Source organism: Culex pipiens, chromosome 3 (assembly GCF_016801865.2).
Source record: "Culex pipiens pallens isolate TS chromosome 3, TS_CPP_V2, whole genome shotgun sequence".
Classification (NCBI taxonomy): Eukaryota; Metazoa; Arthropoda; class Insecta; order Diptera; family Culicidae; genus Culex; species Culex pipiens.
The window spans coordinates 64,103,402-64,120,737 of record NC_068939.1 but is presented as its reverse complement, the minus strand read 5'-3'; the positions used below and the strand labels follow the sequence as shown (position 1 = coordinate 64,120,737).

The window sequence follows — 17,336 nt, the reverse complement described above, 5'->3', positions numbered from 1 at the left end:
AGCTTTCCGGTAAAAATATTTACGAGACAGAAAAATCAAATCAGTCATATAAAAATTGTGAAAAACCATCGAAAAACCAATTTTTTCAACATTTTTATTTTTAAACCGCTGTAAATTCACAAGGATTGGACTTAAGACAGTGGTCAATAAGGAGACTTTTATGTAAAATTGTCTGCAGAATCAAATCCCGTATTCGGTTTTTGAAAATTTTGACGTTTAGAGCACTTTAAAAAAAACAGTTTCAGTAAATGATTTTTATTTTTTTAAGGTAAGTTGCTCCTTCCTGCATTTTTCGTGAGTCTTTTTGTAACATCTTAGGCTGTTTTCACAAAAAATTTGAACGAAAAAAAATCGTGGGCTCACCTTCAAATTTGACTATTAAACTTAAAAATCATGAAATTGGCCTGTTTTTTCTTTTAGTGTATTTTTTTTAAAGTCCGTCAAATTTCCTACATGTTTGTCTTTGACCACTTTTTGATACGATGCGACGGCTTCGAGATACAGAAATATTTAAATTACGAACTACAAAAATATTTAAAACGCTTACGCCCTTCTCAATTGTCATTATCGAGTGAAACTGGCTCCATATACACAAAAATGGTTTAAATAAGCGTACGATATGTCTACAAAGGTATCATTGAAATCATCGAAACCTATTTGGCATGGAATTGCTCCATAATAACATTTCAATTTCGAATTTAAAAACTTATTTTACCTACTCAAGAGACAAATTTCCGACAATGCTGTCCGTCCCAGTCACGAAATATTCTAGCAGAGCTGGTTCTGCCAGAATCCTGCTAGAACGGTTGAACATTTTTGCTAGAATGCTGTAAGAATATCCAGCTCTGTGAGAACTCTGCTAGAATCCTGCTAGAACGTCGTGACTGGGGTTAGTTGATTCAAATTCAATTTCCTTTTTAAAATCTTGAGACTTAAGGCGTTTAAAATAATTCTGTTTTGCAACATTTTTTTTAGATAATAGTAGGCCATTCAGTATTTAGTTTTTTTTTGTAACATTTTGTTTAAAAAAACACAAAATCCTTAACTGATCATTGATGTTGCGTTTTTGAGATAAAAAAAAACAAAACTCTGGAAAATACTTCTATATTTTTTCTCATTCTACCCAATAACTATACTTAAAAAAAAAAAAAAAAAACAGAAGAAAACTGTTATTGAAAAGTTCCTTTCTGAATCTTCCTTCAACTGTGCCAACTGGAGTAAATTCTCCACAGCACAAACCGATCATCGTTAAAAGGGTTGGAGCACTGCTCCGTAAATGTACCTGCAACTCCGTACACACTTTGCACTCCGCCAAACACACTCTTGTTCGGTACAGCTCGCACTGTCAGAGCATGTTTTCGACCCCGTGAGAATTCAATCGGGCGTGATGTGTTATCAACCCCCCTTTCACCCAGGTGTGCGCGTTCACCCACCCACCCAGGTTGGAATCATTAAAGACTTGAGCACGTGCTGAATTTACAACGCTTCCTCACCCCCAAGCGAGAAAGTGAGCAGAGAACGGAAGAACCTGTTGATGAAATTGCTTTCCCAACTCTTGGGTGATTTCTCAATTTAATTTTTCTTTATTGACTTTCGAAGCTTTGCTCGACTCGAGCGGCTAACACGCGTGCAAAAGCGGGACGATTATTCGATTTGGAGTGTGCGATTTTCGACGGGGGAAATCGCGAAGGGTAGGTACTTGAATATTCATTAAGCAATGAATTTGTGCCGGCTTAATGGAACTCAAATCGGGCATGCGGGAACATGAATTGCGATGGGTATTTTGGCGGGCGGATCAGCGCCCCTGATTCTCCGGAGACATACTAATTATGCTTAATGCTACTGCATCGCCGAGCAATCGATTATGCAGTGTAATCTTGTCGCCGGAGAGCGGATACGGATCAATTAGTCAAAAGTGCTGCAATGCGTAATAGTCGGTCGCATTCATGAGTCGGTCGCTTTGTCGTTTCATCGTCGTGGTTGCGCTTGGTTGACGCAAACGCATTTTAGTGTTTGACTTTGGATTAGAGCGTCCAATTTTCGGGGTTAAATTCCCGGGAAACGGAAAATTTTCAACAAATTTCCCGGGAAATTCCGGGCATTCCCGGGAAATTTGAAATCCTGCTTTTGATTAATATTTTGCAACAAAATTGTACAGAAAAGTAACTTAAATGGTCAAAATGAGTGTGAGGATCAATTAAGGGCTTGCCTAACTGTAAAAACTCCTACAACTTTAAGAATATATATAAAACTTCTAATTTTATAAGATAACCTTCAAATAATACCAAATCAAGTTGAGAATCAAAGAGAATCAAGTTGAGAATCAATGAGAATTTAATCAAAGTGTTTAGGCAGTGAGTAAAATGAATCCATGCTCCGATTTATAAAATTCCCGGGAAACGGGAAATTTTCAACAAATTTCCCGGGAAAACCCCGAAAATTCCCGAGAAATTTGAAACCCTGCTCCTGATTAATATTTTACAACAAAATTGTACAGAATAGGAACATAAATGGTCAAAATGAGTGTTAGGATCAATTAAGGGCTTGCCTGATTGTAAAAATTCCTACAACTTTAAGCAAATATATAAATATTTCAGTTTCATAAGTTGTTTTTAAATAGTTCCCAATCAAATAGTGATCATCAGTATTTTTTTTGATGAGAAGTTTTTTTATCAAAATATTTAGGCAGTGAGTAAAATGAATCCATGCTCCACAACCATAATGTTGCGTTTGTCTCTGGGAATTTGTTCAAGAATAACATTAACACATAAAATTCAAATGAAGAAAAAACAAAAAATATTATCATTGGATTCATCTTAAGAATCTAATTTCTGGCGTTTTTTTTACTTGGAAAACTATTTCACGAAGTCACAACTCAAGTTTTCAAAAATACTATTAAACTATCTTCTTGGGATAGATTAGATTAGAATACAGTTTAGACTCGATTATCCGAAGTTTGATTATCCGAGAGTTTGTATGGGACTTCGGATAATCGAATCACGAAACAATAAACATCAAATACGAGTTTTGCGACCCCATTTTAGTCTAGTTTGAATGGTTGATTGCCTGTAAAATTAAAAAAATGCATTTTTTCAATATTTCCAGGGTAAATTTTCAATACAACCTATGAGTCATGGGTTTCCTATGCAGATAGCACCTTTTGAACATTTAATCTAGTTCATCATCGCCATGTTGGTCACCATCTTGGATTTAAACATTCTAAATCACTTTAGAGAGTAGTTTTAGGGTCATACAACAATCTAAAATAAGACAACGAAAAAAACTTTATTTTTCGTGATTCGCTTATCCGAAGTGAAATTCTGCCAAGACCTTCGGATAATCGAGTCTGGACTGTACTATTAAACAAATTCTTCTTGCACGACCCTCTTTGAAACATTTAGTGATACCAATTCAATGTTTATTTAATTTGGTCACGGTAAACAAAAACTTTTAAAAATCTCACTTTGAGGAAGGAGTTGATATCTTATTTTCAAATGTTGTTGTTGTTCATTTTATTAACGTGACTTCAACCTAGAGAGGTCATTCGTCACTTTTTTTCAAATGATATTATTACAATTTTCGTTTAAGGGTTACCAAAATCATTTTTTTCTCCATTCCCTAATAAACTAATATTTGTTGCTCAACAAATATGCAAGATTTTCCCAGTTATCAATGCTTCAGAAATAAATATTATCTAAAACAAATCTCGGATTAGTTTTCAAAAAGCCGTAAGAGCCATTGGTAAGCAAAGTCCTTTTTGCATCGGTATTCGACCTACTTACGAAAAACCAATATCATAAATGCTCGAGATTGTTCATCTACACGTCTTTCAAGTGCCCCAAACTTAAAATAAATGAAATTTTGTATAATTTTTGAGAAAAACGAAAATTAGTGTCAAAGGTCACGGTGGCTCTTACGGCTTTTTGAAAACTCGCCCGAGAAATCTTGAAGTGAAATTTTAGTACAATTTCAGTACAATATAATCAGTAGATTGAAATGATTAAAATCAATAAGTTCTCACATTTTTTTATATATTTTCAAAGCTTTTGTGCCAGAAAATGTATACCTCCACATGAATTTCGGTAATTCCAGGAATTCTTTTCCTGGGACGGGAAATTAGACGCTCTACCACAGACAACAGACGTAACAGCTAGAACAAAATAAGTTGAAAATCGTGTGCAAAAACATGGTAGGTGATACACTAACGCCATCTTGTAGTCTATTGCTACTTGCAAGAATAAGCCTGAATGTAGACTGAAGTGCACCACAGTCTCCGCAGGAGCCGTATTCTTATTCTCACCAACTTGATTTTGATGATGCATAGTTTTTTTTTTAATGAATTTAATTGCATGCTCTGAAATTAACTAACACTTATCTGAAGCGATACTCAAAATGATTACTTTCGACATTTCAAAACGATTTTTGATCAACTTCTCAATTTTCTCGACGAAAAGAGGCATCAAACTTTTGATGAAAATGAGAAAACGGCCAACCACGTGCTTTTCAATGTTGGTGTTTACCCTTGAGAGCAGGGCGGGAGAGTTGTCAAATCTCCTCTGCGACGACAGCGCCACAAACTGCTTGCAATTCTCAATCAAACCGTTGCATGTTTTTACACAAGGTGGATATCGAGCAGTGCGTGGCCGAATGGTTACACTGTCCGCTTTGTAAGCGGTTGATTCTGGGTTCGATTCCCATCTGCTCCAACCTTCCATCGGATGAGGAAGTAAAATGTCGGTCCCGGCCTTGGCTGTTAGGCCGTTAAGTCATTCCAGGTGTAGGAGTCGTCTCCATGCCATAAGTACAAACAACACACCAAACCAAGCCTACTCCGGTGGAATCGCTGGCGGTGGTTGGACTCGCAATCCAAAGGTCGTCAGTTCAAACACTGGGGTGGACGATTCCTTGGAGTAAAAAGAGGTTTGGGTGCTCTCCCCATTCAAGCCTTCGGACTCCTAGGTTCGAGCAGAAACTTGCAAAAGAGACCACAAAAGACCAGGGGGTCGTTAATGTGGATGGTTTGTTTGATTTTTGGTTATCGAGCCAAAACGTCTGTTGTCTGTGGCTCTATTTTATACAAACAACAAACAATACCGTGCGTTTCCATCACTGAGTTAATCCCAAGTAAAATATGGAGACGCTTGGTAATCTACAGTTATTTCACACATTCCTTGAACCTTTCTCCCCGAAGGTTCGCGCCATGTGCATCGCCATGGACAGCCAGCGGGCCATCGTGGGCTGCGAAGATCTGCGGGCCCACATCTACGACATGCACTCGGGGCGTATCATCCGGTCGTTACCGCCTAACCCGGGCCCCGTAACGGCGGCGTACGTGATGGCCAAGGACGACTACCTGATCACGGCCGGGGGCAACAAGATCACGTTCTACTCGTTCCGCAACGAGGACTCCATTGTCAATTTCTACCCGAAGAAGAAGAAAACGATGAAGAAGATATCGAAGAGCCGCGCCGCACTGGCGGCCACTTCGAGTGCCGTAATTTGCTTCGACATTTCGCGGGACTCGACGATGGCGGCCGTGGCCTCGAGTCGGTGCATCCAGATATGGCAGCTTAACGGGCCGGAGTTGACTGCAATTCTGGAGGGGCACAGCGGAACGGTGACTTGCGTGAGCTTTGCGCCAAACTGCGAGTTTGTCGTTTCTGGGTCGGAGGACAAGACTGTCAACGTGTGGAATTTGGCTTTGGGGTCGGTGACGGCCACCTTCAAGGGTCACAACACGTTCGTTACGTCGGTTACGTTTATGATGGACTCGAGGCGGATCATCTCGGCCGACAGGGATAGCTGCCTGTTTGTTTGGATGAGCGATTCCGGAACGATACTGCAGAGCGTGCAGGGTCCGTTCAAGTGTCTGGCCGTAACGAACAACATGAAGTTCGCGGTTTGCACGAATGGGGATACCAGCTTGCGGATATGGTCCCTTACGAGGGAGGACGAGAAGTTTACAGTTTCACACTCTGGAGAAATAACGAGCTTCATCATCACGGCTGATTCGCTGTATTTGATTTCCGGCTCGAAGGACATGTCGCTGAAGGTGTGGCAGGTGTCCGGTGGAAAGCTAGCCCAGGTTCTGGTGGGACACTCGGACGCGGTCACCTGCGTGGCTGTTTCCGTCACCAACAAGAACCAGGTCATCTCTGGATCGAAGGACACAAATCTCATCATTTGGGACATTCACACGGGTGAGGAGATCCACACGCTGGCGGGCCATCTGGGACCGGTGACGTGCGTGAAGGTTTCAGCCGATGGTAAGTATTCTCTTGAGCACAAGTCATTCAGTATTGTAACAATATATTCCCTTCCCCTCTCCAGGAACCACGGCCGTGTCCGGCAGCGACGACAAGACGCTCATTGTTTGGGAAATGAAGCGAGGTCTTGCGCTGACTTCGCTCCAGCTGCACGTCCAGTTCACCCGGTTCGACATCAGCCTCGAATGCTCCCGAATAGTGGTCCAGCTGGTGGACAGTTCGTGTCTTCCGGTCATCTGCTTGCACAACTCACCTGCCTCGTACATAAAGCTCCCAACCTACTCGGCACCGGCCCGGGACGTCGAAGATCTGCGACCCGCCGGCCCGAAGCGACCTGCTCGGCGACTCCTCAAGAAGGAAGTCTCGCTCGACACCTACACCTGGCAGAAGAAGTACGCCCATCTGACGTCGTCCGTCATGATGGCCCAGGTGGACGAAAGACTGAAACGACGCTTCTCGGTGTCCGCCAGCATGGAGGAGATCTCCAAGCTGGCCGAAGCCAAGAGCACGGAATCCCAAGCAAACATTGGCCCCGAGCAGGCAGCGCTCGCCCAGTCGCAGCACTTTGACCAGCTGGAGGCGCTGTGGAACAAGCGGTCGCCGCCGCGGAGACGGATGAATCCGGTAAGCAATCAAATTCAGAGTTCATTTGTCATACTAAGTTATCCCCTTTCGCAGTCCCTCTCGCGCCAGTCATCCCTCGTCGAGGACCGCATCGACTCGTCGGACGAGGACGAGTTCCTGGAGGAGCGCGCAGGTACGTCCAAGAGGCATCCCTTCTTCTCACTGCGTCCAAACTCGCTTCCAGTAGATGCATGGCACTATTCTAGTCTTTTCCATTCATCCTTCACCAACCACCACCAACACCACCAAAATCTCCACCACCACCACAACCAAAACAAAACCCATCAGCCGGACCTGCTTCGGGAGGTTCTGGTGCTGAAGAAGCAAACTTCCGCCCCGGCGGCACCGACCAAATTTCTACGGGGCGGCTCGTACGACGAAAGTGACCACGCTGGCGGCGCCAGTGTCGGTGAAAAGCTCAAACTGTCCTCTACCGAAACCGACCTGCAGGCCCTGTTTGGGAACTGCACCAACCTGGGCAGTCTGTACTGTAACGCACGCCGCAAGCCACCGTTGAGTCCGGAGTGCGAGAGTCGGGCGTACGTCCGGCGGCGTCAGTCCCGGTCCATTGAGAACCTACGGTTCGAGGATGAGGCCCGTCTGCGGCAGCGGCACCGGTCGTGTTTGATGCAATAAAGTGGAAAGCTGTCGGTCGATGGTTGCAGAATTATATTACTAAAAAATATCATGAAATACTGCTAGAATAATTTTAAATAATTGAACTTTTTTTAAAAAAATACGCAAATGAGTACAAATTACAAATCAACTCTCTCATCATATGAATTTGAAATTAAATTAAATTTCGAAATGAACACATTTTGAATTTATATTGCCAACTTTGCAGAATTACAACTGCTTCAATTTTTAACAACATTAAGTTTGATTGGTCAGTGCAAAAAGATACATATTTTTTTAGAGAAGAAATAAGCGTTTTATAGCATGATTCATACAATTTCCAAATTTACTAAGAAACTTGTTCTGCCTGTGTATCTGAAGAAAATTTTGAATTCTGTTTCAATAACACTTAAAACTAATAATATAAAAACTAATTTAAACTGGTCTTAATGAAAAATTGTGCATAGAACCCAATATTGCAGTTCGTTTACCGATTTGAATTCATTTACATTGAAAAAAACATAGTACTTTAACATTATTTTAATAAAATTATTCAGCAGTTCCATATGAAAGTTAAAGAAAAAAATTAAAGTGCTTTGATTTGGCTCAATTTTTTTCTGGGGGTTCCTGTGCCGAAATAATTAGACCCGTATTTTTTTGTTTGGCCATTAGGGTGACCTACGGTCCAAAAAATGACAATTTTCGTCAATTTTCACAAAAACACATTTTTCTAAAAAATCATAACTCCTCGCCAATTGACCCTATTTTAGCTGTTTTGGACCCAAATGAAAGATGATAGTTTTGACTTTCAAGAAAAAATAGTTTGGAGTTTCAAAAATCTAGCCTAACATTTGAAAAAGTCTTATGAAAACTTCAAATGCCATTTTGACGGCCAAATCAAAGCTCTTTTATTTTTTCTTTAACTTTCATATGGAACTGCTGTTTTTATATATGTTTTCATAATTATACTCAACTAATTTTTAAACTTTTTCAAAATTACTTGAAACCCATTTCTTGAGCTGATTCAAAGCAATATCAAGCGAGACAAATTTTTGAACATTTTTCAGATGGGACAACAGACTTGTCGTTGATTTTTAAATTTCTGGAACAAAGTGGTAAATATTATTAGAGTAGCTTAGATTAACATAAAATGAAGACCTATTCCAGGATTGTGTCACGTTCCCCAGAAAACCATTCCCCAGAATGTACCATTTCCCAGAAAACCATTCCCCGAAAAGTTTCTTTCTCGAAAATATTAGGAATTGATGCAGTAATTTCAAAGATTAGATTTTTTGGGATTTCTTAGAAAAAATAAAAATTTAACAATGTTATGTGAAATTTTCCGAGGAATCCGATAAAAATATTTTCAGACATAGGCTCTTTGGTCCCGAGACCTTCAAAACAGCATTTTTGAGTTTTCATATGACCTTTTCATATGTTAAGCTAGATTTTTGAAACTTCTTACTATTTTTCCCAAATTGCCAAACTAATCACCTTTCTTTTGCGTCTAGGACAGCTAAAATCGGATAAAATGGCGCGGAGATATGATTTTTTGAAAAAAGTGTTTTTTTGCGAAAATCGACGAAAATTGCCATTTTTTGGATCACCCTAACACGGCGTAGGTCACCCTAATGGCCAAACAAAAAAATATGGGTCTAATTATTTCGGCCAAAGAACCTCCAGAAAAAATTTGAGCCCGATCGGAGAACTTTGTTTTCGAATCATGATGTTTTCGTGGGGAATTGCTTTATGGGTCATTCCATCTGAAGCGAAACAGCATTTGAAAATTACCATCTCCGATTCTGCTCAAATTTGGCAGAGCTGTTGAGACTATCAAAACATGCAAAAATCCCGAATTTCATCCAAATCGGACCTCCCCCTCCAGTTTTGTACCCTCCCAAAAAATCGACTTTTTGACGATTTTTGAGCGAAACCCCTATCTTCAAACGACGATAACTCAGGAACCACAAATCTTAGAGAGTCGGTCTTAGACTCAATTTTGAAGGAAATTGGACGTAGAATCTATTTCCGTGATCAAAATTTGGATTGAAATATTTTTTCTACCTGTATTGCGCAATTGAAAACTTTAAATTGCCGTATCTCAAAACAGCCCTATTTATTTTTTAAATTTGACCTCACCATCGTGTTCCCCGTCCAATTTTACATAAGAATCACTTATCGACAGAAAGGAATATGTTTCGTTCCAGAGATATCGAATTTTAAAGTTTTGAGTATTTGAAATTACCTAAATTAGCTACACTCGCCGCATATGCTAAAGGCACTCAATCGTGCTGATCAATAATTACTACCTGGTGTTCTGTAAGATGAATTATTTTTATAATTTCATACGATTTTGAGATAATCAATACCTTGAACAATCTATTATTTTTTTAAGGAATATTTGTTGGGTAATTTTGAATGCACTGTTTTTCCTGATCTCAGTGTCATTGAACCATATTAGGTAAAATTTTAACTTTTAATATTTATTTGCAAATGCTACAACCTTCGGACTTGTTGTGCCTTCGGAGCACAACAAGTTCATCGGACTGAAGAAAATCATCGCAGGTATCCACAAAGACATCGCTACAACGTTTTTACAACACAATTAAAAAAAACTAAAAATTTTCTATTGTTTTCATATTTTTCCTAATTCCTCATTTCTTCCCACTTTATCAAATTATTTCTTTTATTTGAAGCACGAACAAATGTAGAGCTTGAATGTAGAAGATGAAATAATTCTCATGGGTTCTAGAGCTTTTGCCATGTGCGGTAGCAAAATAGTGCCATTCTGCAATAAACCCCAAAATCTGCCTTACGGTTTGAAAGATTGAGCATGATCATTTTAAACCGATTTTTATATTGTGAGCCAGTTTCATCTATTGATGATTTTCCAGTTTCATGATAATTGATGTTTTTTTTTTCAATTCTGGTACATTTAATTTAAAAAAACGAAACCATATACTTCTGATACATGTGGACAGCAGCTGTATTGTCTTCCAAGATTTCGAAATGATTGACAAAAAAAATATAATTGTTCGAACGGTGTTGAAATCCGATTAATCTTTGTGATTTTCTTACATTTTTCAGTTTTCTACCTTCCAGAAATCCTCTTGCTTAATCATGCTTCACGAGAGTTTTATTCATGTTAATTCATAATTTTTAACACGATAATGTATCGTACACTTTTTCTTAAGTGTTACTTACAAGATCAATTTCAATTTCCTGCTAGCTCAGCGGGGGTTCCATTCTGCCCTGTATTGCGTGTCATTCTTGCTCTGTCCTGTGGGCTAGCACATAAATTCACCGCATACTTTTTTTTTTAATTTAAGATTAATACAGCAGTTTCCTAAAATTTTTGCCTAATTTGCTAATGATTAATTGGGATGAAATCGTATATCAATATATAACCAGGTAGCAGTTATTGATAAGCGCGCCCGAGTCCTTCTAGCATATGCGGCGAGTGTAGCTAATTTAGGTAATCTCAAATACTTAAAACTTTAAAATTCGATATCTCTGGAACGAAACATATTCCTTTCTGTCGATAAGTGATTCTTATGTAAAATTGGCCGGGGAATATGATGGTGAGGTCAAATTTAAAAAATAAATAGGGCTGTTTTGAGATACGGCCATTTAAAGTTTTCAATTGCACAACACAGGTAAAAAATATATTTCAATCCAAATTTTGGTCACTGAAATGGATTCTACGTCCAATTTCCTTCAAAATTGAGTCTAATACCGACCCTCTAAGATTTGTGGTTCCTGAGTTATCGTCGTTTGAAGATAGGGGTTTCGCTCAAAAATAGCCAAAAAGTCGATTATTTGGGAGGGTACAAAAATGGAGGGGGTGGTCCGATTTGGATGAAATTCGGGATTTTTACATGTTTTGATAGTCTCAACAGCTCTACCAAATTTGAGCAGAATCGGAGATGGTAATTTTCAAATTTGCATTTTTTCTTGCACACTTCAGGTGGAATGACCCGTATACAAATGCCGAATAAATTGTTAAAATGAAAATTGGATTACATGTGTCATTTGGTTTAATTCCATTTGACATATTGAACCTTTGGCATATTGCTCATTTTGCATGATGATTTAAATTTTCAACAGAAAATATTATTAGAATCGCTTTAAAGAAGACTTTCTAAATTTGTTTAAATTTCGTAATTTGTCATTGGTAAGTCAAAAAACCAAAGCTTCAAAAATGTCATAAATTAAAACCTTTTTTTTTGTATTTTGAAAATTTTGGAAATTTTGGAAATTTTGGAAATTTTGGAAATTTTTGAAAATTTGGAAATTTTGGAAATTTTGGAAATTTTTGAAATTTTGGAAATTTTGGAAATTTTGGAAATTTTGGAAATTTTGGAAATTTTGGAAATTTTGGAAATTTTGGAAATAATAATAATCACTACGATAATTATTTCTGGGGAACGGTACATTCGGAACGGTTTTCTTGGAAATGGTATTCGGGGAAATGGTTTTCTGGGGAACGTGACACAATCAGTTTTCCCTGCTATTTCAAAATGTTTTGAACTGGACACAAAAAAAAAACAATTATCCGAATTTGTTACAAAAAATTTCCTCCGGATGATAGACGTTACTGATAATCCAATCACAATTTATTTATTATTATTATCAAATTTTATGTCGATGAGCTCAAATATGACCCCAAAAATGCTCTAATGCGATCTGATTATGTATAATCCAACATACCGAATGAAAAATATAGAGAATTGATAAGTTGCAATTAATATAGAAAATTGATAATAAGCAACTAACCATTCAAATCTAATTTAGTTGAGGTTGCTTATCCCGATTTCGATATCAATAACCAAAAAACGGAAGGCAGAAAAAAATATAATCGAGAGCGTACTTTTTGTTGAATAACTTTTGTGATGTTCAGAACATTCAACGTATAGAGTTCCCGAAAAGTATAAAAGAATGAATTGACTGTGAAATTCACATATAAGACTTTCTAACCTTTTCTAACCAATTAAAACTCAACGCTTCAACCCCCATATCAGCCATTTACCATTCGAACGCATGGTCCACATAATTGAAGCCTCTTACCAAACATAAAGTTGCCTCTTTACTCTCTACCAAGTAGTTCTAGCGTCAATCCAACTCTTACTCCGCTTCAAACTGCTTGCTTCTAGCACTTATTTTTCCAAACTCTACCAATTGGCTAAACAAATTCTCTTACCCTTAACCGTATACATATCTCCAATTGACTAAAAAAACTAAATCTGCAAGCTAATTTGCTCCTGACTGCTGTTAGTATCTACTACTCGATCTGCTGCCACTGTCGTCTCTGTAGTACAAGTGACTCCACTGTGTTGAAAACCGTAACTATAGTTCGTTCCATTAAATCTCTTACTTCCAACGAGTATTTTCGAGTAATATAGCACACACGTTGATTAAATAGTTTTTCTTTCCGCATGTTTTATCTTATTAACACGTTTTTATAGCTTAGATCTTACCGACCAAGTTGTAGTTAGTAGAAAGAGGTGTTGTAAGCGCTTGTGGTCACGTAAGTAGAGATTTCAATAGTTTAAGTACAGTGCATTTTTTCCCCGATTCGAGCTTTTGTCTAAAACAAATTTTTGCTAGTTTTTGCCTTTACGATTAAGTAGCTTAGTTTGAAATATTTTCAATTGAGACAAATCGCTGAAACTTGCTTGATCAATCGACTTATTTAGTTCTTTGAATTTTATTTACAGACGTACTAGCGGATTAAGCAAATGTTGAAATAAAGTAAAAGTTACCATAATAAAGCATTTTTAAACTAGTTTTATAGGTCAACTAGGAACATCTCGCGCAAAACATACATTCCAGCTAAGTTTTCCGTTCTCCCAAGCGACTGCAGCGCCGCACAGTGGCAAACACTGCGAAGCTTTTGGAAAAACTTCCACGCGAAAGCTCCAACATTATCAAAGATGGCCATGCGCAAGCATCACCCAAATCACACACACACACGCAGATACAATCACCTCCCCCTCCGTAGTCAGGAAAAGAGCTTTCCTGATGGATAAAACGTTCCCACCAAGCAGAAAAAAAACGAAAAAATCTGAGTTAAACTTTCATGCGAAACCAAACCGATGGAAAAATGAGAACAGCAAAAAATCATGCGGAAGGATAGTTTAAAACCAATGATCACAAAATCGAACACAACAAAAAAAAATCGTGAAAGCTCACAAGAAAGGCCGTGAAATTATGTACTATTGGAAACTTACTCTGTAAGCAGATCACATGCGGACACACAACCAGGTGTGTTGTGTTGTGTGTATGGTAAGCAGGGCACGGATTTAAGTCAGAATTTTCTAAGCAAAAAAGTAAAACGGTGAACGTGATGAAAATTAAGTATAACGTTGTATCGAGGCAAAATATCTTCAGCACTGAAATAAAAACTCCGGACAATTACGGTAATTGCTAAGTCTTAATTGGGTTATATTTAATATTTTTAAATTTCGAGGACTGTACTAGCATGGCCCCCAAAACTTCTGTCAACAATTCCTCACAAACAAATACAATCTTCTTATAATTTCGTGAGCCTTCCATTACCTTCCTAAATAACCAAAAAATGTAAATGATTTCCTGATCCGCTTGATTCTTCAGGTTAAGATGTCATTCCTATTTAATTTGCAACACCAGGCATTGAAAAGTTTGACAAAACCCTCTTAACTGGCGATATCTCATGGCAGGGTTGGTTTCAGGTTTTCTGAATTCTTATCCAACAATGATCAGTTACAAATTTATAAAATTGACTTTTTTAAACCAAAATCTATAATTTGTATTCTCTACACTCGATCTTGAAAACAACGATAAAACATTAAATTTGTTGATTCTCAAGTTTATGACTTTTTGAAAGGTTTTCAAAACATCTATCGATATTGATTTAATTTCTCTGTTCCTCAATTACCTCCATAAAACTGCATAAATAGAGACAAACCAAATAGTCGATCCAATGAAAGAGCTTTTTTTTATTTATATAATTAATTTTGGAAGCATTATCTAAAAATTAATTCGATTTTAATGGCCAAAATGTAGTAGCCAAAAACAAAAAGTTTTCAAGAAAGAAGATTGACCTATTTTGAAATAATTTCAAAAATTCCGAATAAAAAACAAAAATATTTGTTTGAAATTAATTCTAAAAGCAAATATATCCCAGCAAATGCAGCTTAACAATGACCCAAAGAAAATTAACGTAACCTGTAAGGCATGATATAACTAGCAATAAATGTGGCAATTTAGAAACGTAATGGTTAATTCAACACAACTAGATAAATAATATTAGAATACCTAAGACATTAGTGAAAAGTAAAATCCATGTGTAAAAATATAAAAAACAACTCTTTGTAAACTGTCTCCAGCTAAAAATCCACAAAATTCTTCCCCTGCAAAGAGACTTTTAAACACAGCCACACAACAAGTGGAGCAACGGAGCAGATTTAAACAACAAAATACGTTGAAGAAAAAAACTAGCAATAGTGTAGACACAACCAAAAAAATACAAACCTAAGACACATGTTACCGTGTAGTGAACCTTTTTCTAACACCGACAATCACTCTGTCTCTGTGTTGATCCTTTTTAGAGCCAGAACAGAAGCTAAGCAAACCAAAAGTGTACTATTTGTATAATCCCACCCTTGTTACTTCCTACAACAGCAACAAATAATACTGTTAGTGGATACTTTAGAAATAGGCTGTAACTGTTGTTAATTATCGGCAAGTAGATTTTAAATGCATCAATGAGGTCGTCATTCACCGTAAAAGCTACTTAATTGAACGTTTTAGCTCGTTTCCTTAAATTCACCAAGCGCCTCCTTCGAAATTCATTCGTTAATGTTTTCTCAAGACTCGCTTTTCAGGACAGAATTCAAATTAACCCTGATTGTGTTTGCTTCAGTTTCCAAATTTAAAGGCATTTTAAAACAATTCAAGGTGTAGTTACTCAGCTGTGTTTATTTGCATGGAAGCGCGCCCAGCAAGACGACATAATCCACACGATAACACGCAAAAGAACTGTTCAATGTGCAATTTGCAACTATTTAGTGTAGTAGTGAAGTTACAAGTGCAACAAAATTAAAAAGAAAAAAAAGCAGCAAACACAATAGTGTCACTCAAATAAAGGAACTCATTGGAGCATGATGAACGTGACAGTTTTTGTGAGGTTTTGATTTTCACTAGAACTTGAAAGAAATCCAACCGTTACATTGAATTTTCTGTCCTATTCCATATACACTTAACGAATTTTAAATATGGAATTAGGGACCGTGGTCGACGGGGTAAGGACAAAGCATCAAAACGCCAAAGTTGTCATGCAATCGTATATTACCAAAAACAGAAAAAAGATATCTTAATTATAAATTCAACTAACAGATTACCTATCTATAATATTTTCTGACAAAATATTGCAACATGTATGGTTTGACATTTGAGGAGGGTGCCGTAAAATGTCAACGAATCACTTGGTGCATTGAACAATTCGCGAATTTCCTCCCAGGGGGAAATTCCTAACCGGTTTAGGAACACTCAACTAATTGCACGTTTTCTAATCGAACATTTCGACCAGATTAAGATAAAAAAAATGTTATTTTAGTAAATTTACCAAACGAATATAAATCACCATGCGTCTACATGAAAGTGAAAGAAAATTGAAACTTCCATGGAGACGCATGATACTTCAAGGTAATTAGCCCGAATAAAAAAATCAAAGTTGCTCAGATTAAAATTATATGAGATTGCTCAAAAGAGTGTTGCAATCGGGGGCTCTAGCTCAAAAATCAGTCCTTCGTTACAATTTAGAAAAAATATCATTATTTTGATAGAGAATGGCCAGTAATATTAAATTTTGAAAAAGGCAATTTTCCAAAACTAATAAGAAAAAATATAAAAACTTAGAAACTGTGCAGGTGCACTTAATCAAAAGACAAATGCACATTCCGATTGCAAATTAAATTTTACATCCAAACATGATCTGTGGAAATATAGCGTTTTTTTTTTTCAAACATATCCAAAACCATTAATTGAGGCCATTGGAAGGTTTTAAAATAAGGATGAAAAAAGTTTCCAAGGAATTTATTTTTGCGAAATAAAAAACTTTTCCTGATTTTCACCAAAAATCAAAATATATATTTAAAGATCCCATACATGGTAAAAAAACTATCTTACGAAGGAAAATGTATTTCGAACTGTTTTCAATTGATAAGACTACTATTTCCATTAAAATTATAGAGTTTTTTTTTAGATTTTGAAGAGAGGCCTTATAAACTTTGAAAAATATTTGCTACAGCTATAATTAGCCGAAATAATGAAGACAGTCAGGATCAACAATTGGAACTTCCAAGAAAACGGAAATCGATTGTTGTAATATAATGCTAAATTTGAAAAATAGGATGTTTAGTTTCCAGGTATATTTATTTTTCTTAAAGGTCCATACACAATACACACTCAGATTTGTTTACCAATTTCGGTAGTTGAAAAATCGGTGAAGTTTAGATCGGTTAACTGTCTGTCAAAATGAACAAAATTTTACCGAATTTAGGTTGTACAATGAACAAAAATGAACTTTATTACCGAATTTTGGTAAATTTTATCAAATCCGGTAATTTTAAGTTTACCGAACTGTACAGCAGTTGAAATTTTTACGGTAAACTTTACCGAATTCTGTAAAAAAGCTAAGTATGAATCTAATTTAACCTTCAACTTTGCCGAAGATACCAAGTCGATCAGAGAATTATTATTCAAGTAACGGGGTTTTGAACGTTTAGGACATTTCCAAACCACATTTCTAAATCCATCTTCCTCTCCTCTTTTGAATGTTCATTATGGTGA

At 37.1% G+C, this 17,336-nt stretch overlaps 1 protein-coding gene across 3 annotated transcripts in view; it reads left to right on the top strand.

The window, feature by feature from the left end:
- LOC120418538 (protein qui-1) overlaps positions 1 to 15,161 on the top strand; it is a 178,414-nt gene extending 163,253 nt beyond the window's left edge. The window contains exons 19-23 of one of the 3 annotated variants that reach the window (XR_008212356.1): positions 5,192 to 6,266; positions 6,331 to 6,890; positions 6,945 to 7,023; positions 12,971 to 13,032; positions 13,223 to 15,161. Coding sequence is in view for 2 of the 3 variants with exons in the window: in XM_052709388.1 (XP_052565348.1) it covers positions 5,192 to 6,266; positions 6,331 to 6,890; positions 6,945 to 7,023; positions 12,976 to 13,032; positions 13,223 to 13,239 (1,788 nt within the window). In the remaining variant the exon portion in view is untranslated. The remainder of the gene's footprint in view (positions 1 to 5,191; positions 6,267 to 6,330; positions 6,891 to 6,944; positions 7,024 to 12,970; positions 13,033 to 13,222) is intronic. The other 2 variants (XM_052709388.1, XM_039580974.2) reach the window with 2 other exon arrangements.
- The last annotated feature ends 2,175 nt before the right edge of the window (positions 15,162 to 17,336 follow it).